Source organism: Martes martes, assembly GCF_963455335.1.
Source record: "Martes martes genome assembly, chromosome: 4".
Classification (NCBI taxonomy): domain Eukaryota; kingdom Metazoa; phylum Chordata; class Mammalia; order Carnivora; family Mustelidae; genus Martes; species Martes martes.
The window spans coordinates 66,924,813-66,952,043 of NC_137891.1; the positions used below are offsets into that span (position 1 = coordinate 66,924,813).

General features: G+C 37.2%; 1 protein-coding gene across 1 annotated transcript in view; it reads left to right on the forward strand.

The window, feature by feature from the left end:
• Window positions 1–851: 851 nt before the first annotated feature.
• Window positions 852–27,231, forward strand: part of PDE7A (phosphodiesterase 7A) — a gene marked incomplete at its 5' end in the record, with an annotated part of 120,430 nt that continues 94,050 nt past the window's right edge. Inside the window, one exon of the mRNA XM_080801141.1 lies at window positions 852–989. Coding sequence (XP_080657267.1) covers window positions 852–989 — 138 coding nt within the window. The remainder of the gene's footprint in view (window positions 990–27,231) is intronic.

A 27,231-nucleotide genomic window follows, 5' to 3' on the forward strand; every position in this document is an offset into this window, starting at 1 on the left:
CACCCTCAGCGCACTCGAAAACAAGAGTTTAGCGATAAGGCGAATGTCCCCACACGGTGGGGCCTCGTGCGCACGCGCCTTGGGTGGAGGACAGATAGAGGAGAGCGAGGGGGAGCTGGCGGTTGATTTTGGTGGAGGAGGAGGGAGGGCGGCGTGTGGCGGGAGAGGACAGTGACCGAGCTTAGCGTGCAAAACTGGAGAAAGGCGGTTTACCCTCTCCGCCGCTAGTCAGTCTCCCTGGGCGCTGCGGTGGCGCGGGGCCTGCGGCGCGGCGTCGTGACGTCACGGTGGCGGCGGCCGTGGTTGGCGCACCGTCCGCGGCTGCAAAGTGTGAATTACGCCGGGCTCGCGCCGGCGGCGGAGTGAAGTCAGGCTCCGGGGGAGGGGAGGGGCTGGACGGTGGTGGCGGCCCGAGCTGGTGGCTGGTCCCAAGCCCCGCGCGCCTTCGGTCTCGCCGCTGGCTCCGGCAGTCTGTTCTTGCACCGCTTTCTTCTGTCCTTGCTCCGCTCCTGCTCTGCCTTCCCCGGACCCGCTCCTCCCGGCCGACGAGCCCCTGGGCGGCAGGGTTCCCCCTCCGACTTTGCCTGTGCTGCCCCCGCTTGCACCCCGGAGCCGGGCGCGCGCCGGTCCTCGTAACTGTCGCCGCGGCCGCCGCAGCGTTTTCCCGCCGGCGGCCCGGGCGGAGTGTTGGGGTGGGGAAGGCGTGAGTGCGGCTTCCCGGCCCGGGGTCGGCAGCCGCCGGCCCTGCCCCCGCCTCGGCCGGGCGCCCCCGAGCCGCGGCCCCTTCCCAGCGCAGGGGCCGGCAGCCGCGGCTGGGCGGGCGCCGCGCGGGGGCAGGGCGGGCGTATTCAATGGAAGTATGTTACCAGCTGCCGGTGCTGCCCCTGGACAGGCCGGTCCCCCAGCACGTCCTCAGCCGCCGAGGAGCCATCAGCTTCAGCTCCAGCTCCGCGCTCTTCGGCTGCCCCAATCCCCGGCAACTCTCACAGGTAATTGCCGCCGCCGCCGGGGACCCACACTTGGGGGCTTATCTCTTTTGTTTCCCTCTTCCCACCTGGGTTCACCTTCGCGACACCCCCAGTCTCCTAGCCATTTACCTCAGACCCAATATTGTCCATTGTTGGGGATTTCTAAGCTGGCTTCTTGGTTCGAGAGCCTTCTCTTTTATCCTTGAGCTTTGCACACTAAGTCCCTCGGCCTTCTCTGATTTCCTCCCCGCGCCCAAACCGGGTGGGCTTTAGGAGCCCTTCAGACCTTCTCTCCAGGTCCGCCCCCCTCCGTGCTCAGCGGTTCAAGCTTCGGGAATGACCGTTTTCCTCCCTTTCTCGAAGTCGGGCCTCTCTAACCTTAGTTGTGGCCTCGGGCACACCTGTCCCCCTTCCCCCCATGCACACACCTGTGCAGCGTTTGCGCCTCGCCTCCCCTGCTCCCGCGCGCCCCGTGGCGTTCGGATGGTCCTGCGGTTCTCCGAACAATAGGCCAATTCCTCGTCGCTGTTCCCCAGCCCCTTCTATTCTGTGGATGGACCTTAAGTGCTTGCAAAGAAACAAGAATCGGGAGTGCTTCCCCGAAGAGCTTCGGTTTCTGCAAAGTTGATAAACAGGCATCAGTTTTGTTTTTAATTTGATAAGGAGATTTTAGGAGAGAAACTACTAATGAGCACTCACAGGGAGACTTTATTTTGAATGGTCCAATACCAGTCGCTCCTGAGAATTTCGATTTTCTCCTTTGGTGATGCTGTTGGCCCAACTCCTTAGTTCTGGGTGATTTTGATTGCCAGGTTTAAAATAGGCAAAAACAATTTTGTTTACATTTGAACCAAGTGCCCTGCATTTCTGCTGCCAGAATGTTACCTGTTCATGATCAATTTTTAATTCGAATATATTTGTTTTTCCTCTTGGTTAGTATCTTTTATGAAGCGTATTTTCTCTCCACTTGTAATTACCTTGAGCCAGGTCTATGTGTGTGTATATATGTTTACACCCATAGTGTGGATAGCACCTGGTAGAGATTTTGCTTATGATAGGTGAGTCCAATAAGTATTTGTCATTTGCTTCTTTGCCTGAATGGTAGAGAAAGCAAGAGACCATCTGGATTTCTCTGTAAATTGTTTTTATTTGAAATGAGACTTATTTCACAGGACAAGATGGTATGCTAATGAGGTCAGAGCCAAATTTGTGGTTACTATAGTAGTTTAAATAATACTACGTTGTCATTTTGAAAGTTAGGTCCATGCTCTGCCTTTATAGTACTTAAGCTTAAAGCATTTTCAGGTTCCAAAATTAATGTTGAAGAAATGTTAATGCATTGCTGGAAAAGGTTTTTAGTGATAGTAATTAAAGGTTTTTAATGTAATTTTTTTCACTTCACAATATTATTTTACTTTCTCAGATTACAGAGCTCTGTTCACAGGCACATAACTAATACCCATTTCCAGATCAGTATAAATAATAAGGATGATCAGTAGTTTTTTATAAAATGATAAAATACCAATAAAGTTGCTTGTGCTCCCTGAGGAGAAAATGAATGAGAAAGGAGATTCCAAGAGCATTAAAACAAGCCTCATACCAGGATTTTACCTGTTGTCATAATTAATCCTCAGAGACCAATTTGAAGCCCTGCTCCTCCTTGACTCATTTCCTAGCCTTGGGTTTAAATGGGTAATGGAATTTTAAAACTATGGTTGTGGCAGATAAAGCAAATATTGTAGATTTATACCATATTTTACTAATTCCTAAAGCTTAAAAAACAAAAAAACTATACCCCAAAGTGATATATACAGGAACTTACAAAAATTTGGACAGAAGATTTCTTGAATTATAACATTTTTTCTAAACCTTGTTGCCCAGCATTAAAATGATGTTAAACTTACATGGGCTGAAATGGGTGTATTTATCATTACCAAGACTTAGGCTGGTTATCATTACCAAGACTCATGTTGCTAGTGATTTATATAGGGCTAGATGGGAATGTGTAATAGGAAAAAAAAAAAAGAAAATTTGGGAATCTTATTCAGAGCTTTATACAATAAATGTTTGATTAAATCAAAACCCTTGAATTTTCAGTTCCTAATCTAAAGGTACAAAAATTTTAAAAAGCTGAGGTGGTTTGGTAGTTTCATTTAATACTTTAAAAAAAAAACAAAAAAAACCCCCTCCAGACCTGGCTTTCTTTTTTTTTTTTTTTCTTAAGGTGCTACGAAATTATTTTTCTGAATCCATTTTAGAATATGTTCAAAACTAGCAATCTTTTCAGTTCTTCAGTTTCACCGTGCCACTGGAAACTATCTCCTAGTAGGTACTTAATACTTGGTGGATGAGTGAATAAGCAATGAAGTTATCTCTGACTGGGCACATCAGTTTTAAATATGAAAACAATGTAAGGACTTTTATCAAGATATAGCACTCCTTTATCCCGAACCCGGTTTGGAACTTGTAACTGCAGACTTCAAAAACATTCAGGAAATAAGCAGAAGACTGAGCAACCAAAATATAGATTTGATGATCCTCTCAAAGCCTGTGTGTTTTAGGTAAAGTTCTGACAAACTTGTGTTGCAAGCAGTGCAGATTTAAAGGGGTTGGAGGCTGCTAGAATCCGTTTCTCACTGATACTGGCAAAAGTTGACAGCGGACACACCAAAGCTGGAGATCAGAAGAAAAACTCTTCAAAGCCAGCAACTTTTAAAAGGGAACCCTGGGGACATATAGTTTAGGAGCTTGAGTGTTATACAACCCAATAATTATTAGTCAAAATAATACTTAATTGAATCTGTTTTTAAAAATGGAAAGATTCCCACTTAAAAAAATCTCCATGCCAAACCAGTGTTGGTGCTTAAATGGGTAAGGGTGAGTTGTCTGAAAAATTCATTCCTGTGGAATACCAACTAACTATCCCAAGAATGCCAAGTAAATGAGGCATTAACTTTTTGTTTTAAACCAGGTCATGTACTACTTTCTCAAATGGTTAATATGAGTTCTTTGAATTATTTGAAAAATCAGAATAAGAAGAGAAGCTTGTTTTTGCCATTTTAGGGTATCTGTTGTTGATAACTGAGATTAAAGTTATCCAAGCTTTTTTATCCAAGATTTTATCCAAGATTTTTTCTTGGAGAATAAAGTTCTTACCTAGGTAAAATATTGTGAGAACAGAACTTGTCTTGCTTGGGGTGCCTGGGTAGCTCAGTCGGTTAAGCATCTGCCTTGGATTAGACTAGGTCATGATCTCAGGGTCCTGGGATCAAGTCCCAGTCTCTCTGCTCAACAGGGAGTCTGCTTCTTCCTCTCACTCTCCTTCTCTCTCTCTCAAATAAATTTTTAAAACTTTAAAAAAAAAAAAAGAAGAAATTGTCTAGTTCACTACTGTGTCCATAGTGCTTTGCATAGGTAAGTGCTTATTAGTAAGTGTGGAAGCTGAGTTAGTGTATTGATGACATGCCAAAGCACTGTGCCTGTGATTATTTTCATCAGATTTTCTATGCACTGGAGAGAAATATTATTTGGGTTAGAAATTTGTGATCTAATTTTTAAAATTTATCATAAATTGATGGTATGTATTATTGAACAAAATATTAGGGTCTCTTTCCTGAAGACATTATCTTTTTAGAGCAGTTTTAAGTTCACAGCACAATCGAGTGCAAGGTAAAGAGATCTCCCATACGCTTTCTGGCCTGGTACATGCATAGCCTCCCCCATTATTAGCATCCCCCATCAGAGTAATACATTTGTTAAAATTGCTGAACTTACGTTGCCTCATCATTACCACCCTGAGTGCATAGTTTACATTAGGGTTCCTTCTTGGTGTCTTTTTCTCCTTTTTTTAAAATACAGAAACTATTCCATAAATATTTTCTAAACACCTTCTGAGAATGAGATTCCTTGTATCGAGTACTAAGAAAATGCAAAGAATTAGTAATTGGAAAAAAAAAAAAAAGACTTGTGAGCCTGCCAACCTAACCACGTTTTTCTTTGATGCATTATGTTCCTTATACATAAACATTTTTTACTTACAGTATACACCTCTGTTGTCTTTAGCAATGTTCTTAGTATATGACAAATTTTCAAGTTTCTAATGTGCCAGAACAGTTCAAAGTCCCTTGGATAAAAGTTGGTTCTTAAAGAAACCTACAGGATTATGTTGAGGAAAATGGTATGATTATATGTGACATAATTTTTATATTGGAGTTACAAGGCATAATGAAACTACAGGAAGGTAAACCCAAATTTCCTGAATAAATCAGGGGAAGCCTCACATAGTAGTTGAGTCTTAGGCCAAAGCCTGAAGATTATGTAGATGTTTCTAGATAAGTGGGTGCATGTTGTGGGAGCGATTAGAGGATGGTCCAGGAAATTGTGTAGGGCAGCACTATCCAACAGAACTTTTTGTGATGATGGAAATTTTCTCTGCAGTATCCAATGTAATAGTCACTATCCATATATACCTAGGTAAGCACTTGAAATGTGGCTAGTCTGAGGAACTGAATTGTAAATTTAGTTTTATTTAAATAGCTGCATATGGCTAGTGGCTACTATGCTGTCAGAGATCGGCATGGTTTTATGTGTATTTAATGATCACTAGTGGTGATGTCATGTTGATCTATGAGTACCACATTATCTGAATGTTGAACGTTAGAGCTATTTCAGGTCTTGATGTTGTACACAAAACCTTAACACCTTTGTACATGTTTGATAAAGCCTTTAGAATGGTATCACTGGGTTGGGTCAAGAAGTAAGAACATTTTTCAGCTTTCTAGAATGCTCTGTCCTTTTACAATGCTAGGATAAATGATTATCACTCTTTCATCACCAATCATAGATTACTAGATTATATTATTATATAATTAGTAAGCATTTTATGAATATTTTATAAACATTTATAGAAATGTTCTTCTATGTTAGATGCACTGTGGTATGCTGAGTTTGTTTCAACTTAGACTAAGCAATAATATACACTTTCCGAAGTGTTTCTGTGTATTTACATTTCCTCTTTTGTCAGATTTCATTTGCATGTCTTGTGCTCATTTTTAAGGACTGTTATACACCTAATATCAGTTTGTAATAGTGCATTATTCCAAATTACTGTTACCATCGTAGTTGCCTCTTCACAAATCTACATTCAGAAGCCAGTATACAGGAAATAATGTGAACAGTCAGTGGGACGTCCTGGAGTGGTTCATTTGCTGAGAACTTCCTCTCTATCTACTCCCCAAACACTTGTGTTGGGATCTTGGTTTCATTTTTCTGTTTTCAGAAATATTTCTTACTTTGATTTAAATTTAATAGTATCATATTTTGGCTTTTACTTCTGAAGCAATATATACCTGTGCTATAATTCAAATATATGTTCAAACATAATATTAATGTAAATTTATAGTGTATTTGGAGTGTTGTTCTGGTTGAGGAGTAGGGTGTTCAAATTGCTAGTTTATAAGTTGTCATCAGGAACACGTTTAGTCTGTGGGATGTGATTGGAAGAGGTTTTAGACCTATGCCCAGGTTTTGTTGCCTTGTTGCTATGCTTAGAGTTCTTAGGCCTTGATTAAAAGATTTCTGAACATTTATTTTCTTAAATTTTATTCCATTTTATCTTATTTTTACATTTGTATCTTTACTCCATAGGAAATATGTTTCTTTATATGATGGGAAGGAATGTCCAACTTAATTTACTTATAGATGGGTAGCTAGTGTTGACAGTGTTTTGACTAAATAGTTTTTTTATCTCTGTCATATTAAATTCTTATATACATTGGAACCTAAAAAAAAATTCTTTTTTAAAACACAAATGTCCTGCAAAAGGTAAAATATTAAGCCTTTTCAGGGAGTTATGAAGAGTAGGGAGCTCACGGGATGGAAAGGAGAGGTACCATCCAGTCTCTTTGAGGCAATTTGATAAGATATCTGCTTATACTTTAAGTTTCAACCATTCTTTCCTTCCTTCCTTCCTTTTCTTTTCATGAAGGACCAGAGTAATTTTAGAGAATTAACTTCTTTCTAGTGATGGGTATAGAGACAAGTTTGGGAAGAGAAGAGCTGAAGAAAAAGGAAGTTGAAAAAGCTTAGCTTAATTCAGATTTTTGCCTGGGACCATTAATACCCATTTAGTTGGACTAAAGACACTTAGGAAATTTAGGTGATAAAAGAATTCTCATTGCATGCAGATCTTAAGGAATTTAATTTTCTTTACCAAAGACTGTGTGTTTGTGTTTATATAAAATCTAATTTTGTTAAAAGTGCCTTGACTAAACGTCTTTAAGATCTGGGCATTCTTACATTCCCTTTGGCCAAAGGGAATTCCCAAAAACATCAACAATTAATTTTTAATCTTCTAATTTAGAAGCAACTTAAAACTTTTTTATTCTACAGATTGCTCATATCTTGTTTAATTTGAATTGAGAGAAAATTGAGTGTTTATTCTTTCCCATATTTAAATAGCCTGTTCTTGCCTAAACACAATATAGACTTTGTTGATTTTTATATTGTTGTTAAATATGTCTTTCAAAGGTTACTCGCAAATAAATGATACTTTCACGTATTTGCATTCAGGTATACTATATGAGGTAGTAGTATATGAGGAAAGGAACAAAAACATTTGTAGATGAGCTTTTGAAGCTTGCAGAACTTCATTTTGGCTGCTGGCAAGTTCCCTTCCTAATGGATCTGTGCCAGTGATCAGAAGTTTCTCCTGCTTGTAATTTTGAGTAGGAATTTTGGATTACTGCTCCATGCCTCCATCTACTGGTAGGGAGGGCTCTTCATTTTCTGAAGATGATGGCAAGAGGAGGAGAGGATGAAAGCAGGGCAGGGAGAATTGGGGGAAGAAGATGAATTGTTAATTGGCTAAGTTTCAGCCAGGCCTCTCTCTCATCCGCGTTTCGGGTAGACCAAACTCAAGCTCAGGACCATGCAAAGTACTTGACAAATGGTGCTTAATAAAGGTGCAGTACTCTTGTTTCAGTGATAATTGTTTCTATTTATTGAGTATCTCACATGCCAGATACTGTAATTGATGTATTTAATCTTTACAGAAACTCTGTATAAGTGCTGTTACTCCCATTTTTACCTTTTTTCCCAAGGAGTAAATTGACCTTAGACATAATACATTATTTGCCCAAGGCATCACAAGAACTTTGAGAAAGGCCTCTCACCCTTACTTTGTATCCTAGTCTGCCTCCGTGAAGGTGAGTAGAATGTACTTAGTCTTTATGTTTAATGATTATAGATTTTTGTTGGCTCATAGATGTGGATAAAGAAAACACATTTGATGGTTTGAGGTGATTATTTAAAGTGATCACCTTTATTTTGGTTGTTTCAAATCATATCTGGATTTTGTTCTAGTTGCTACTTTCTAGGAGGACATGACTAAATTAAATCATACTCTGAAGATATTTACCAAGGTGATGAAGTGATTTCAAAGCACATTGTTTGATACGTGAATGAAGAAATTGGAGACATTAACTTGGAAAAGGGAAGCCTTAGAATTTGGGCCAAGAACTTGGGGATGGAGGTGGAAGAGTGGTTGGTAAAAGAAGATAGAGCATTGCTCTCTTCCAGTATGTGAATTACTACCATGTGAATGAGAAAAAGGAGGGGAGGGTTAAGATTTTGATTGGTCGTATGTTCTTGATTGCTATACCCTGTTCCTACTTGGTGAGGGCAGTTGCTAATATATCAGAGAAGATACAAGCTTAAAGTCGTCCCTTGTCCAAGGTAACACAACTAGATAGTAGAAATGGATTAAGCTCTGGGGGCCCTAAAGACTATGTGTTCTCTTCTTCCTTTTATGACACGAGAAAAGGATGTTACTGTAGAGAGTAGAATAAGACTAATAGGTAGAAACAATAGGGACATAGATCTTGTGTTTAATCACACTAATAATTAAAGAACTGCAAACTAAAAGAAAGATAAAATAAGTATATAACATGAAGATTACACAATGTCAGTAGGATATAAATTGTAAATTTCCTGAAAAGTAATTGAGCAGTTGAATAAAAAATTAATACATTGCCTTCACTTTTAGTACCGATTATTTATAGTTTGTCCCAATTTTGTTTAAAACTAAATAACAAAATGTATACATATCTATATACCATGCATACTCACAAAAAAAGAAAAAAAGGGCATAGGTATCCCCAAATGCTAACTGAAGCCATCTCTGAATGTTAAATTATAACTTACTTTTAACTTTTTGTTTAGAATTTTGTGTAATTTTACCAGTGTCCTTCTTTTAGCATGAATCTTCTTTTTAATCACAATAATCCTAGAAAAAGTGAAACAAGTTGTATTTGGGTCCAGATCTCTGACAGAGATGTCCAGAGAGAGAACAGGCTACTTCATGAGATTATAAATCAAGATAGCAGTTTGAAAGATATGGTCAAGGGGATTGACTCTTCTGGTTCCTTCCAACTTCATGATTCTGTAATTTCTTTGGCTAACTCAGTTATGCACATTACAGGTAATTTTGTATAGTTTTGACAATTATAAAGTAGTTTCTCTCTCCATGGGAGTTGTTGAGAAGTAAATTTAAGTGTAATTATTGTTAGAAAAACAAAGCTAGAGGTATCACAATTCCAGATTTCAAGTTATACTACAAAGCTGTAGTAATCAAAACAGTATGGTACTGGCACAAAAATAGACATAGATCACTGGAACAGAGAAGAAACGCCAGAAATAAACTCTTGATTTTATGGTCAACTAATCTATGACAAAGGAGGCAAGAATATGGGGAAAAGACTAAGACTTTTCAATAGATGGTGCTGGGAACACTGAACAACTACATGTAAAAGAATAAAACTGGACTACGTTTTAATGCAATACACAAAAATAATCAAAATGGATTAAAGACCTAAATGTAAGACCTGAAACCATAAAAATCCTAGAAGACAACATAGGCAGTAATCTCTTCAACATCAGTTGTAGCAGCATTTTCCTAGATATGTCTCCTTAGGGCAAGGGAAACAAAAACGAAAATAAACTATTGAGAACACATCAAAATAAGCTGTTGCACAGTGAAGGAAACCATCAGTAAAACAAAAAAGGCAACCTACTGAATAGGAGAAGATATTTGCAAATTATATCTATGATAAGTGGTTAATATCCAAGATATATAAAGAACTTATACAACTCATCACAAAATCCAATTAGGAAATGGGCAGAGGACCTAAATAGACATTTTTTTCAAAGAAAACCTGTAGATGACCAACAGACACATGAAAAGATGCTTAACATTACTCATCATTAGGGAGATGCAAATCAAAACTAATGAGAGATCACCATACACCTGTCAGAAAGGCTAAAATCAAAATGACGAGAAATAAGTGTTGGCAAGGGTGTGGAGAAAAAGTAATTCCTGTGCACTGTTGGTGAAATGTAAATTTAAGTAGCCACTGTGGAAAACAGTATGGAAGTTCCTTGAAAAGTTAAAAATAGAAATGCCATATGATTCGGTAATTCCACTACTTGGTATTTACCCAAAGAAAACAAAAGCACTAATTTGAAAAGGTTTATGTTTCTTGTATCATTATTTACAATAACCAAGATATGGAAGCAGCCTAAGTGTCCACTGATAGACAAATGGATAAGGAAGATGTGTGCGTGCGTGCATGTGCATGCGCACACGCGCGCGCGCGCACCCACACACTGGAATATTGCTTAGCCATAAAAAAGGATGAGATCATGCCATTTGAGACAACATGGATGGACCTAGAGGATATAATGCCAAGTGAAATAAGTCAGAGAAAGACAAATACTGTATGATTTCACTCAGAAGTGAAATCTTTTTTTAAAAAAAGAATAAACAAAAAGTAGAATCAGACCTATAAATACAGAGAACAAATTGGTAGTTGCCACAGGGGAGGTGAGTGAAGGGTTGGACAAAATGGGTAGTAGGAGTGGGAGATACAGGTTTTCAGTTATGGAATGAAGAATTCACGGGAATAAAAGGCATAGCATAAGGAATATAGTCACTGATTGTAATAGGATGTTTGGGAGCAGATGGTAGCTACACTTGTGAGCCCTTCGTAATGTATAATCTTGTTAAATCACTATGTTATGTACCTGAAACTAACATCGTGTGTCAACTATACTAAAAAAAAAAAAAAAAAAAAGCATAGTTACTGTTTTGAAGAGTTATTTGATGATAGCCCATGAGGAGACGCTAAACAATGACCATGGCACAAGGACTAGAAAGTTAGGAGTTAGGACCTAGGAACTGGTTTGATGTGGGAAGTAATAAAAAAAAATTTCCTACTTTTTTTAGTCTGGGAGACCAGGTAAATCATGAAGCTAATTATAAAAATACAGATAGGAAGAGGAGGCAGGTTTTGTTTTTCTGTGTGTGTGTGTGTGTGTGTGTGTGTGTATGTGTATGTGTGTTTATGTGGGGCAGGGGGGAAGAGGTAATACATTTACTTTGAGTATATTGAGTTCAAGTATCTGGGGAGTATCCAGGTGGGGCTATCCAGTAGGCAATATCTTAGAAGGTTAGGACAAATGATAACGTTCTAACTTTCACTATCAGGGTTTTTTGCTCATGTACCCCCTTCAAAGAACTGGAAAAACAAACACAAAACTATATACCTTCTCACATATTAAGAATTTTTCCTTTAGGGGTGCCTGGGTGGCTTAGTTAGTTGAGCATCTGAATCTTGATCTCACCCCAGGTCTTGGATCTCAGGGTCATGGGTTTAAGCCCCATGTTGGGTTCCGTGCTGGGTGTGGGCCTACTTAAACAAACAAACAAACAAACAAAACAACCTTTCCTCTAAGTTTCAGTATTTGTAAATGATATAATTTTTGGTGTATTACTTAAATCACTATTTAAAATACATCCAGGGAGTTTTTGACAACTTGATACTTTCCACATCTGTTTCAAAAAATATGTGAACAGTATCTTAATTTTAACAGTCAGAGTTTTTATATTTATTTTTCTCTTGAACTCACTTCTATTTTTCTGTCACTACATATTTTATACTTGGAAGCATTGTACCAATCACACTATCATACTTTTCTACAATTAAAGTGAGTAAATTCATGAATTTAGTGAATGGGAATAAAAAATGTTTTGTATTAATTGTCACCCAGTTCTTCTGAGTTCTGTGCAAAAACAATTATAATTAAAAACACTCAAACTTTCCTAAGTTTGGGATGCCTAGGTGGCTAAGTCAGTTAACCATCTGGTTTTGGCTTAGGTTATGATATTAGGGTCCTGGGATTGAGTCCTGCATATGGGGGTTCTTCTTCCTCTCCCTTTGCCCCTCTCCCTGCTCATGCTCTCTCTCTGTTTCTCAAATAAGTAATGGCTTAAATTGCCGTTCTTCCTTTTTTACTTTAATAGTGAAACTATTGAGAAATCTCATGAATAAAAAGTGCTTTATTTTAGCAATATCACCCGTTCTTCCAAGTTGACAATGAAGTGATTGATCAAAATTATTTTTAATACTTTGTCAGGTAGCAACTGCATTTGGTTTAACTTCTGTTCATGGAAGTCAGAATTGGTGACTCCTTTACTTGGAAAAAAAAATGGATACCCCAGTCTGTAAAGTCATCAACTTTCTCACCATGGGTATTTTGAACTCTCCTTTTGGCTCTTTAGATGTTGTTAGACAACAGCTCCACAGTAAGTATAGGGAAATGTTGAGTGTTGCAGGTTCCTTTGTGAGGTGGTAGAGGAGTAGGGATGAAAGGGGAGTGGAGGTAAATAAAAACTGATATACTGTATTAGCGGAATGGTTCTAGAAAATTGTATATATGGAAGTTGAGAGCTGAGAAATTAATTTCTTTGAAACTCTCCATGTTCTTGTACTTCTAAGGGCTATACATGCATGCCCCAGTTTGCAGACCACTGGTTTTCTATATTCCACCTTGTAATTATCTTCTTGTTGTATTTTACCATTTTCCACAGGCATATAGAAATAATATTTCATACATCAAATTTTTTCCCCATGGTATATGCTTGCTTCTAATCTCAGTCTTCATACTTAATCACTCTAGGACTTCTGTGGAAATGGAATCAGGATATTAATGCTTGAAAGGAATCCTGTAAAGATTTGATGGTTGAGATTCAGAAAGGTTAAGTGATTTCTCCAAGATCCCACAATTTAGACAGTGGAGAAATTAGAGCTTTAAAATTAGTTCTTCCCAACTTTGTTGCTTCTCTCACTATATCCCCTACTTCCTTGTGAGAGGATTGACTTTTGAATTTCCTTAAATACCAGTCTTTCTTTACTGAATATTATTCTTTGAATAGCAACTATGTATAACCCAGTGATTATGTAAACAAGTCAGAGTACAAACACATTCAATTTAAAACACATCTGAGTTATTTCTTAAAATGTAGTACGAGATAAAGCCAAACCATTATTGGAAGTGTAATGGGCCAGTGGGAAGATACCGTTTGATTTGTTGAAATGAGAGTTATATACAACAGGAATAACCTTTTATAAAGAAAGATGTATTTCACCTATACTTTAAAAATTAAGAATAAAGTTTTTTTCACATTGAGGAATAAAATAATTAATATTCCTGTTATACAAATTGCTCACTCTATAGCCTTTTACATATGAAATGGTGGGTGATGGAATTTTTTGATAATTTTTTAACTTCATTTTACTTTTTTCATTGAACTCTTTATAGTGGACATTTTAATAAAATTTTAAGAAAAACAGTGAAGCTATTCCAGATAGCAGACCTTTTTTAAAGACTTAATTTTTTTTAGAGCACTTTTAAGGTCACAGTAAATTTAAGAGGAATGTACAGAGATTTTCCACATGCCTCCAGCCCAACACATTTATAGTCTTCTCCAACTTTATCGACACCCTCCACCAGACAGCTACATCTGTAACAATTGGTGAACCTACATTGATATAATCATGCAAAATCCATACTATACATTAGGGTTCACTCTCGGTGTTGTACATTCTATGAGTCATATAGTCATATATGTCATATAGTTGGATATAGTTGGATTCATATAGTCCCCAGCCTTTTCAGATTGGCTTCTTTCACTTAATAACATGCATTTAAGGTTCTTCCCATTTTTTTTGTTTTTGTTTTTGTTTTGTTTTGTTTTGTTTTTTTTAATGGCCTGATAGCTCAGTTCTTTTTAGCACTGAGTAGTAGTTTGTTGTCTGGTTGTACCACAGTCTTTCCATTCACCTATGGAAGGACATCTTGATTGCTTCTAAATTTTGGCACTCAGGAGTAAAACTGCTACAAACCACTGTGTGCAGATAACTTACTGGAATTTTGATTGGAATTGCATTGAAACTAGATCAAGTTAGTAAGAACTGACATTTTGACAATGCTAAGTCTTCCCATCCATGAATATGCGATAACTCTCCATTTATTTAGTTCTTCTTTTATTCATCTGAGTTTTGTTATTTTCTCGTAGATCTTGTGCATTTTTTGTTAGATATATGCTTAAGTATTTCATTTTTGGAAGTGATAATGTAAATGGTATTGTGTTTTAAATTTTTAATTTCACTTTTTCATTCTGGTATACAGGAAAGAAGTTGGTTTTGTGTGTTAACCTTGTATCCTTTAACCTTGCCATAGCATTCATTTGTTCCAGGTGGGTTTTTTTTTCCCCTATTCTTACAGATTTTCTATGTAGACAGTCACGTCATCTGTGAACAAAGACAGTTTTATGTCTTTTCCAATCTATACTGTGTTCCCTTTTTTTTGTCTTACTACATTAGCTAGGATATCCAGTGTGACATTGAAAAGGCGTGGGGGAAGGAAATAGCCTTTGCTTTGTTCCTAAAGGATTCTTTTAACAGAGCAAGAGCAATAAGATTTACAGGGAAAAAGAAAAAAAAAAAACCTATAGGAAAATATAAGACTACTCATTAGAAAATTGGTAGAACACTCATCTCCAGGAAGAAATACAAATATAGGAAAACATGTTTAGCTTTGGTAGTAATAAAGGAAATGCAGGAAGAAAGAATGAAAGAAAGAAAGAGTATTTTTGGTGGGGGGAATCATATTTTCATATTGGCAAAGACTGGCAAAACCCAGTGTTAGCAGGGTCTGAGAAAAATGGCTTATTCTTATATGGAGAACTAGGAGCATCATTTGATTCAGCATTTTGGGAAGGCAGTAGATCTTTACAAATCCAAATTTTAAGTGTGAATACTACCCTTTTTGCAGTCATGGAATTTGTCTAAAGGGGTAGTTGCAAAAATTTGCTAAAACAAATGCACAGAAATTTTTTTGGTAACAATTTGTAACACTGGGATGATGGGTATTTAGATTATTCCAGTGCTCATCAATGTGGTGGTTGGTTAGAATATGTTGTTTTAATTCAGCATAAAATTCTATCCAGTATTCTATCCAGTATTCGTCTTGGAAAGGTATGTATAATGATTTGGGGGAAAAGACTACCTGCACAGTAACATGTGTATTAGCCTGTTTATATAACTTTCTGCATAACATCTGAGTTTTGTAAATAAAAATATGAAGGATATTATATACACCAATGTATGCATACATACAAGTCTGACGGGTCGGTCAGCAAAATGTTAACAGTGGCTATCTTTGGGACTGGGACTTCTGGTGATTTTTACTATCATCTTTGTACTCATGAAATTTTTTTTTAAAGATTTTTTCTTTATTTAACAGAGAGAGAGAGTGAGAGAGGGAACATAAGCAAGGGAAGTGGGAGAGGAAGAAGCAGGCTACCCACTGAGCAGGGAGCCTGATGTAGGGCTTGATCCCAGGACTCTGGGATCATGACCTGAGCTGAAGACAGACTCTTAATGACTGAGCCACCCAGGTGCCTTGTGAATTTTTTTTAACAGTAAAAATATCACTTTTGTGATAGAAATCAGTAAAGCTTTTTAAAAAAAAACTTACCATTAAGTGACATGTCTGTTATGTAGAAATAATGAAGAAAGGTCTAGCTAGCTAATAATTCAATAAGTATAAATAGGTGGTTCAGAAGTGGGTTGTTCACTGGCACATAATAGGTATTCAAAGTGGTTTATTAAAATGGAAGTCTAGTGCTTTGCTGTGTGGAGAAATACACTGCATTTTTAATGGGAAAATGAAGTAAGTTCGGTGGGAGATAGTTTACAAAAACTCTTTTGCCTATTTCAGAACTGAAGTTAAGCTTTCTGCTATAGTTTAATTTATTCACATATTTAAGGGTCTCTGTATTAGCATAACATATTTATAAAATGTAAAAAGTCATCAAGATTTATGACCCAGAATCAGAACATTTATGTTAGAAGAGACCAAAAAAATGAGTTTCCTTAACATGCAGTTAAGTAAACTGAAACCACAGAGGTTTTAAAGGATACACAGAGGCAATATAGAAATCTCTTCTGTTGGGTGCCTGGGTGGCTCAGTGGGTTAAAGCCTTTGCCTTCAGCTCAGGTCATGATCCCGGGGTCCAGGGATCGAGCCCTGCATCGAGCTGTATGCTCAGCAGGGAGCCTGCTTCCCCCCCCCCCGCCCCCCGCCTGCCTCTCTGCCTACTTGTGATCTCTGTCTGTCAAATAAATAAATAAAATCTTAAAAAAGAAAAAAAAAAACCTCTTCTGTTAAACATCCATTTTGGCTACTCAGTTTTTGCTTGAACATTTCTGGAATAAGATTACCACTTCATAAGGCAATCCATTGTGGTGTTGAATGGTGTGGTGGGTTGAATAGTGTCCACCAGAAATTCATATCTACTTGGAAGCTCAAAATGTAACCTTATTTGGAATAAGGATCTTTGCAGATATAATCAAGTTGAGGTCATATGGGATTAGGACAGGCCCTAAATCCAATGACTGATGTCTTTCTAAAAGGAAAGGATGCACAGAGACCGAGACACACGCAGGGAAGACATGTGAAGATAGAACAGATTGGAGTGATGCAGTTTATAAGCCAGGAATGCAAAGGATTGCTGTGAAACACCAGAAACTCCTAAGAGGCAAAGAAGGATTCTTCCCTAAAGCCTTCAGAGGTAACAAGCCCTTCCCGGCCAACGCTTGATTTTGGACTTCAAGCCTGCAGAACTGAGAGAAAATAAGGTTCTGTTGTTTTAAGCCACAAAGTTTGTGTTATTTCAGTAGCCTTAGGAAATGACTACAAATGGCTTTGATTATTTTAAATGTATTTGTTCATCCTTTGAATCAGCAGACATTAATTGAGAACATTTATATGCCAGGTACTCTGCTAGGTATATCAAAGAGAAATAAAACATGTTTCCTGCCTTGGTTCTTGAGGTTTGGTCTGGTAGGAGGGATAGCTATGTAAATCTAAAATTGTAATACACTTTGATATATGTTCTCATTATGATAGTATATGAAGTTTAGTAGTGGCACAGTTGAGCTGGGAGAACCAGGGCAGGTTTTAGAAAGAGAAAAGTTTGTGCTGGTCTGAAAGAGTTTGAAAGATAGGTCTGAAAATCAGCCTCTATGGGAATTCTGCACGATTCCACCCCAACTCGTGCTATCAATCCTGCCTAGTTCAAGGCATGTTTGGCCTGCTGTCATAGCATCCTGTCACTAGAATTCTCTCTCCATAAATCTGTCGAAGTAATTTTTTAAATGCAATCAGCTCATGCCACTCTGCTGAAACATCAGTGGGTTCTTACCACAGTGAAAATAAAATCCAAACTCCTTTTCATGCTATGGCCCCATGTAATCTCACACCTGCCAACTTTTCAGTTCTCTCTTCCACAGTGGGCTTTTTGCTGTGAACATGCCAGGTTTGTTCCCATCTTTGACTTTGCTCTTGTTCTCTTCTCAATCTCAAGATCTTGTCATGGCTTTTTGTCCTTCCAGTCGGAGCCCATTCTGCAGAGCAATCTTCTCTGACCACCCTATTTAAAACATCACCCCATCCCCCAGCTGTCCTCTTACCTTGTTTTATTTGTGGCGCACACTGCTAACTTGATTCATTTGTCTGTCTCCGCCTCCGACCCCCACCTAACTCCCCACCCCTGCTACCACAGAATGTGTGGTCAGGAAGCAGGGATCTTGTTTACTCTGTTCAGTGCACTGTCCCTAGTGTGCAACACACAGGAAATGTTCAATACAGAAGACTGAAGAAAAATTTACTCTTTTAGTCTCATGCTATTGTGTCAGATCATATGTCACCATAACTCTTTCTGGGATGAATCCCAAATTGTATTCCTGTAATTTCATTTTATAGTCCCACCTACTCCCTCCCCTTAAAATTCCACCTTCATCTTTATACCCTTTCTGAGCTGCCCACTGTGGTATGAAACTATCTTAATCTCTAAATTTATGTAATCTTATTTAAGAATTCTCTGAAGTTTAGAAAACTTGCCCAAAGTAACACAATGTAAATGGTGTTTCTAGGATTTGAACTTAGATCTGTCGTTGACTAGAGCTCCTCTCTGCTGTGCTTTAGTTGGGGGCTGAATGCTTTTGGTGAGGGGGAGGTAAAAATCAAGGATTAGAATAGGAGCCCTCTCTTACTTGAAATAGAAATAGCAGATACTTACTTGTTTAAGAGGAACTGAGTGATATTTGTTAAAAGGAATTCTAAAAAGAAACTTGAATTTTGGGGGGGTTAAATTTAATACATGCTTATTATTTAATATACAAATATACAAAATATACAAATATACAAAAAAAAAAGGAAAGTAAACACAACCTGTAGCCCTACCACCCAGGGATAAACACTGTTAACATTTTAGAACACTTTCATCCAATCATTTTCTGTACAGAAATAAAATATTGTGATGTCATTTTCATATAAAATTTTTCTCCAAATTTTGAAATAATTTCCTAATGTAATTGCTAGATCAGAGCATACTGTCAGATTTCCTTTCCAGAAAGGTGATGATATCAGTTTATATTTCTGTGAGAAGTATGTGAGTGCCTTTTCATACCTTGCTAATATTTTTAGTTTCCATTTCTTAGATTTTTATTGATATTAAACTTGAAGTAAATGTTTATTACTAATTACCTGCTAGCTATTTTCTTTGACTTGTCTATATCCATTACCTATTTTTCTGGAACTGAAATGTGAAATTGGAGGCAAAAAATTTTATGCTTGGAAAAGTATATTGAAAACAATTGACTTGAGAGCTTCTGAAGGTACTACAGAAGCACTCTCACTGTTAAAACAGCACACAATCTCTTCCTCAAGCGATATTTTAAATTTAGTGATAGTACCTCAGATTTTTTACTAGTAAAAAAAAAAAAATCAGCATAGAACTCATTTTACACAGCTTTTCTAAAATCTCAATTTTTTTTTAAATTTTTTTAAAAGATTTTATTTATTTATTTGACAGACAGAGATCACAAGTAGGCAGAGAGGCAGGCAGAGAGAGAGAGAGAGAGAAGGAAGCAGGCTCCCCGCTGAGCAGAAAGCCCGATGTGGGGCTCGATCCCAGGACCCCAGGATCATGACCCGAGCTGAAGGCAGCGGCTTAACCCACTGAGTCACCCAGGTGCCCTTAAAATCTCAATTTTTAAAGATAATTTCTATCTTACATTTAGAAGGTTTTTTAGGGGCTTAAAATATTAACATGAAGGAGAACAAACTGAAGATAAAAGCAAAGTATATATTATCTGACATGTGTAGGACCAACATTTTAAGAATTTTTCCTTTGTTTCAGAGTGAAAATACTCAATTCATTTTCAGAGAAAAACTTTCTGGAAGTGACTTAAAGGATTTTTGTGGTTGACCTTAACTCATCTCCAGTTGAGGTGTAGTTTTAGTAACTGTCAAGGCTTTCCACACATATTTCCCTATCAGTGGTGTTTTTAAATTTAGAGCAGGATTCATGTGGGCTATGCAAGAAAAGCCATTGAAGATATAAAAATAAAATTTTAGAACTTTTATTTATATTTTTAGCCTTATTGTTTTAGATCCTAATTTTATTCATGTTGCATAGAGTACATAAAAGTAGGTGTATACAGTTCATAAAAAATGCATTACAAGTTTGGAGACCCATTACCTCAGAGCATCTGTTGATTGCTATGAATTCTCCCCCCGCCCATATGTAACATTTCAAAGGGTTCTTGGAGTCCATTCATCCTGATACCCATTTAACCATAACCTTCTTTACTTCCTGAATCCATTTAGCTGCAACTTTTTGTCTACTGATTTGACTTTATTAACCATCTCTGATTTTTGTCCTTGAGGTTATAGCCCAGGATTAACTGTCAAAACAGCTGGCCTTGTACACTGATCTGTCCTGACTAAAGTTTGATTAGATTATGAGCTCCTTAAGAGTGGACACTGTTTATTTAGCTGTGTTAATCCTAGTGCTTCACACAACGTAGATACTAAGCAAATGTAAAAAGTACATCAGTCAGACCCTTATGAAGTCCTATCTGTGACTCCTACAAAGTCCAGCTTTCTGCTTTACTCACACTTCCTCCCATCTCTTCCTTCCCACAGTGCCTCCTCACACCCTGCTGTGCAAGTTAGTCATTTCTGCCTTAAATCCTCTTATGCCATCCTAAGATGATAACTTTTAACGCTTTGATGGCTGAAGGATTTCTGGAGAGTCTCTTGAAGTGGTATTGGTATTCACATTCCCTCATAGAAAGCTGGTAAGTGACTTGGTTAGAGTGAGGATTAGCTTTCCAGTCTCTAAAGACTTTATAAAAGGTATCTGGCTTTCTTTTGGGGCCTTGGTTGTGATAATAGGTTAGATTCCTGTTGTTGAGTAGCCAGATGACTATAGGCAGCCCTTATCTTCAATACCATGTCGGACATAATCCCAGGTTAATATACCCTTTTTGTTTTTAGGATAAGAATATGGGACTAGAGAGTACCAAACCAAAAGAAAATGGTTATAAAATTTTGCTGGTTAGAAACTGGAATGGTTTGTTCAGGTAAAACACCAGGGATAATAGAAATATAGCATGGCCCCGTATGTAATTTGAAGTTTTCCTAGAGCCACATTTTAAACAATAAAATGAAACAGGTCAAATTAGTTTTAATGTATTTTATTAACCAGCTATATCCAAAATATTAATTATTAACCAGCTATATCCAAAATGTTAATATTTTCTTAATATATTATTATAATATATTTCTTAATATTTTCTTAATATATTAAAAAGATATTAATGGCCCATTTTTATCATTATATTTTTGGAGAGCGCATTTCAGTTCTGACAAGCACTATCTCACGTACTCTGGAGCCACAGGTGGCTAATGATTGATGTTTTGTGGTACGTCTTGTTGGAGTCAGGACCACTTTTTTTTTTTAAAATAATTAGACAATGTGTAGTTATATTTTGTGAGTTCTGTACATTTCCCCTCTTCAAGCCCTAAATTTAATTATTAGGAAGTTTGGACATATTAAAACACTGTATAAATTAGCTGCATTTTTAGAGAGATTGTATAGTTTCAAATATGAGAGGACAGCAGAGTTTTTAGCAGCTCTGTTTTGCTTTCTTTGGCCTGGGCTGTTACAGTTTCTTGGGGTTTTTTGGGGGCTGTAGCTTTAATCTTAAAAGCTATGCTTTTCATAGTGGGGCCAGCTTTCATCCTTCTTCAGATATATTTTTAGGTTGATGGAAGCTGCTGGATAAGAAAACACATAAAGCTTTTTGTTGGGTCAGTTTCCAATATATCCCATTGCATTGAAACTTTGTTTTCTCTTAAGAAATACAGGTATAAAAGATGAAATGAAAAGACTTTTTTTTTTTTAAGTAGAAAAAGTTTACTTAGTTATACAGTGTCAGTCTTATTTGACTAAGGTTCAACTAGTAGTGCCCTTGAGGAACATGAGTAGATAATTTTTCATTTATTAAAGAAAGAATACAGTGGCTGGGGATGCCTGGGTGGCTCAGTTGGTTGAGCAGCTGCCTTCGGCTCAGGTCATGATCCCAGCGTCCTGGGATCGAGTCCCACATCGGGCTCCTTGCTCGGCGGGGAGCCTGCTTCTCCCTCTGCCTCTGCCTACCACTCTGCCTACCTGTGCTCGTGCTCTCTTTCTCTCCCTCTAACAAATAAATAAATAAAATCTTTAAAAAAAAAAAAAAAGAATACAGTGGCTGGATTGCAGACCAGGCATCCTGGATTTGAACATTGGCCAGAGGATCTGTGTTTTCTACAAATAATGAAATTTTATAGGATAAAGATTCCTTAAATCTCTTTTGAAATGTAAAAAAAATGATTTTGAAATATTTAATTAACCAATTTAATTAATTTAAACAATTTCAGTGTTTAAAATTATCAAAATAATTTAAACAATATTTTTAAAAGTTTGAAAAGGAATAATTCATAATCCCACCATATCATTGTTATTTTTATGTATTTGCCCTGTTTACATATATATTTTAAGGTAGCTGTGATGAATCAGTACATTTAATTTTGTAGCTTTTTGGAATGTATTTCTTTTAAAAGTGTGGTTTTGTAATGTCACTTAGTAATATAACATTTCATTTTGTTGTGATATAATTGCCTGGAAATAGGTACAAGTTGGTGAAGTGATTCCATTCCATGAGGTAACACAGGGATCCATTTGTTGTGGTTGTGAGTTGCTTGCAATCCAAACTTAGGCCTTAGGGCGGGGGAAAGAGAAGTGGTTCAGGGCAGTTTACTGTGGAGGTAGGTGGGGAGGAAGTTGTGGTATCTTTTCCATTCTTGGTGAGGACTTAGTCACAGGGCTCCACCTAGCTGTGAGGGAGGCACTAAAGGAGAAATAACATTGTAGGAACATGCTTTATTTCCACAGCTTTCTCCATGATTTTGGGTTATTTCTTTAGGATGGTTTTATATAACTGGGATTATTGGTCCAAACAGTATGAATATGTGAATAGATTTTTTATTTCTAGGTAACTTTTCAGTACTTTGGAGGTTAACCAGAGGCCAATTGTATGAAACTTTCAAGTATTATGCTGTTGAACTTCAAGTAAGAAAAATGGGAATCTATGGCTTTCTGGCTTGGAACTACTCACTTTTCACCCCACTCTGACCCAGCTTGAGTGGCATGGAGGTTCTCCCAGCAAGAAGCAGGGCAGAAAGACTTCAGCTTGAAGGGGGCTCAGTTCTTGGAGTGGTGGGTGATGCCTAGTGGCATCATTTTCAGAAGTACAAGGAAGGGCCAATGGCTCAGCTTGAATAGCAGGGGCTTACAGTAATATTTGAGGCAAACATTCTTGTTTGAGCCTGCATATAAGCACAGGAAAGACCTGGGAAGGCTCAAGGTATTCACATACTTTTGACTGACCCTGAAATTGCATTCATGCACCAGGAGACTTGAAAGGGCCCTATGGAAAGATAAACCTGGGGCAAACTTGAAAAAAGACTGAACTCAAATGAGCTCCCCTTACCCACACACATATCCATTGGCAGGGGTGGGAGCCTTAGTGGCTGGAGGTGTTCGAGATAAACCACAGATTGACCCCTAAGTAATGCAAAGGGATAACCCTTAGGAAACCAGGCTTAAAAATAAAAACAGTATATTTAAAACTGAGCGGAGATATCAGTGAGTGCATACCTCAGGGAGAAAGATTTTACATATTTCTTAGCCTAGACATGATACTAAACAAAATGAAAGAAGCAAACAAAAAGAAAGAAGCAACAACACCTATAAGTGGGTAAAGAATCAGAATCCTGAGTTGCTACATTATATTATATAAAATCCTAAGGTTTAACAACAACTAAATTATAAGCCATGTAAGGAAGCAGTGAAGTGTGACTCATGCACAGGAAAAAAAGCAATGAAAAAAATCTTCTCTTAATGTCCCCAAATGTTAGAGTTTAATAAAGACTTAAACTATTAAAAATTTGTTACAAGAACTAAGGGGAACCATGTTTAAATACAGGAAATTATAACATAAGTCAACAAATGAAGTTTCTGGATGAGGGTATAGAAATAATAAAAACAATAACAATAACAACAACAACAACAAAAACTGTACCCTTGATATGATGTCATGAGAAAGTACTTCACTTCTGTAGTAGTCTTTCCCAAGACTTTTAGTCTGAGTCTGATCTTAAAAAAAAAAAAAGAAAGAAAAAACAGGCAAAATGAAACTTAGGATCCCTCTGTAAGAGCACCTGACTAGTACTCTTAAAATCTGTCAAGGTCATGAAAACCAAGGAAAAACTGAGAATCTATTACACATCAGAGGAGATCAAGGAGACATGATGACTGAATGCAATAGTCCCGCATTTGGATCCTAGAACAGAAAAAGGAAAGATTAGTGGGGAAACCTATGAAATCTGAACGAAGACTGTAGTTTTGAACCAACGTTAATTTCTTACTTTTGACATATTGTACCGTGTTTATGTAAGATATTAACATTAGGGAAAGCTGGGTGAAGCATATACAGGAACTCTCTGTACTATCTTTGCAACTTTTCTGTAAATCTAAATTATTCCAAAGCAAAAAGTTAAAAAAATATCAAATGGAAATTCTAGACTTGAAGAATACAATGCCTGAAATGAAGAATTCACTAGAGGGGTTCAATAGTAGTCTTAAGGTGCCAATAAAAATAATCAGTGAATTTAAAGACAGACCAAGAGATATGATTCAGTCTGAAAAACCAATGAAGAAAAAGGGACAGAGCCTCAGAGATTTGGGGAAACAGCAAGCATACAACATGTCTGTGCTGGGACCCCCAAATGGAGAGAGAGAAAGGTGCAGAAAATAGCCTTTTGGAAAATTTTCCAAATTTGATGAAAAACTATACATCCAGAAGTTCATTGAAGTTTAGTTGGATAAATATGAAGGACCTGTGCCCAGAAACAGCATAGTCAGTCTGTAAAAAGATAAGACAAAATCTAGAAAATCAAGAGAAAAATTACTTGTTTCATACAGGGAAGCATCAGTGTGATTGCTCACTGCCTTCTCATCAGAAACACTGGGAGCTAGAATCGGGTGACATATCCAAAGTGCTGAAAGAAAGAAAAAACTGTCTATGAATAGTTCTGTATTTAGCAAAACTGTCCTTCAAAAATAAAGGTGAAACAAATACAGTGATATGCAAAGATCGAGACAATTTGTAGCAAGCAGACCTGCTTTACAAGAAATACTCAAAGAAGGAAATGGTACCTCATGGTAACTCAGATCCACAAGAAGAAAGGAAGACACTGGAAACGTAAATATATAGGTTAATATAAAAACTTGAAATACTTCTTTTTCTCATTAATTTTAACAAAAATACTTGAATCCCATCTGAAAACAAATTCATTATCTGTAACATTTCATTACCCCTACCCCCACATGTTATAGTTCATTCATCCCTGTTGCAAACAAATTGTTCACAGCTGTTTGCCTTTTGGTCTGTAGAATGTCAAAATTTTTGGTTTCGGAACTCCTTTCCATTTTAAAAAGAAGACTCCAGAGAGTTTTTGCTTAAATGAGCTTTATGTACTGATATTTTTTGTATTAGGAAATAAAACTGAGAAAAAATTCGAATGCTATTTATTTACAAATAACCATACCAGTTATGTGTTAACATAAATAACATGTTTTTTAATTTAGAAGGTGACTATTCACAAGCAAAAAAGAAGAATGGTATTGATTTTATACTTTTCAAATCTCTTTATTGTCTGGTTTTAATAGAAAACTGCTGGGTTCTCATACAGGCTTCTGCATTGAATTTATCAAAATTATGTTCATTTGGTGGAAGTATATAAAGAAAATCTGGGGCGTCTGGGTGGCTCAGTTGGTTAAGCATCTGCCTTCAGCTCAGGTCATGATCTCAGTGCCTGGGATTAGACCCCGCTTCGGAATTCTTGCTCACCAGGGAGCCTGCTTCTCCCTCTTCCTCTGGGGGTCTCCTTGCTCATGTTCTCTTTCTCTCTCTATCTCATATATATAAATAAAATCTTAAAAAAAAAAAGAAAGACAATCTGGCCCCACTCAGATGTAGTTGGAAAAGAGAGGTGTATAATCATAGCCTTTAATTATAATTATGGATATTTTTCTTTGATATAATGACAGAATTCAAGAAATGGTAGTTTTGTAAAGGTTAGTTGCAATGTGGAATCTGAAACATAAACCAGTGAATTTTTTTGATTCATTGTTATATTAAGCAATGTACTTTGGTACATCAGAACCCATTCTTCCTATTTATCTCTAAAGGGTAAGGGAAAAAACAAAAGTTTTCTGACTGAAATAATCTGGAAAAAAAAAACCTGTTAGGATAATTGAGTGTTGCATAGAATGTCTTCAAATGGCTTTTATTAGTCTTTGAGTTTTCTGAGTGTAATGGCTTCTGTAAGTTAGGGCTTAATTAAAAACTACTGGAAAGCTGGGATCACAGATTATTATTACTATATACTTAATTTAAATCCTATTTTTATATATCATCATCATCATTGTAAAAGTTATACCTCCTTGTGGTAAAGCTAAATAATTTAGAAGGGTGTAAAATGTAATTAGAGTAAACCTCACCTTACCAATTCCCAAGAGATAAGCAATGTTAATGGTTTCTTGAGTGCTTTTCCTGAAAATATGTTCACATATAGGTATCTTGGTATGTATTATATGTATATGTGTTATACATATACATATGAAAATCTGTTTAAGCAAATGGAATCATACATATTGTTCTGTAAATATATAAATTTTAGATATTTTTATATAAGTATATATGTCATTCTTTTTAATAATTTATTCAGTTCAGAGAGAGAGCACAAGCAGGGGAAGAGGCAGAAGCAGACTCCCCGCTGAACTGGGAATCCAATGTAGGACTTGATTCCAGAACCTGGAGATCATGACCTGAGCGGAAGGCAGATGCTTAACCAACTGAGCCACCGAGGCGCCCCATTTCATTCTTTTTTTTTTTTTTTTTTTAATTTTTTATTTTAATAAACATATAATGTATTTTTATCCCCAGGGGTACAGGTCTGTGAATCATCTGGTTTACACATTTCACAGCACTCATCATAGCCCATACCCTCCCCAATGTCCATTTCCCCACCACCCTCTCCCGTCCCCCTTCCCCCCCGCAACCCTCAGTCTGTTTCTTGAGATTGAGTCTTTTATGGTTTGTCTCCCTCCCAATCCCATCTTTTCATTTTTTCTTTTCCTACCTCCCCCCAAGCCCCCCCACCTTGCATCTCCCCTTCCTCATATCAAAGAGATCATATGATAGTTATATTTCTCCGATTGACTTATTTCGCTAAGCATGATACCCTCTAGTTCCATCCACGTCGTCGCAAATGGCAAGATTTCATGTCTTTTGATGGCTGCATAGTATTCCATTGTGTATATATACCACATCTTCTTTATCCATTCATCTGTTGATGGACATCTAGGCGCTTTCCACAGTTTGGCTATTGTGGACATTGCTGCTAT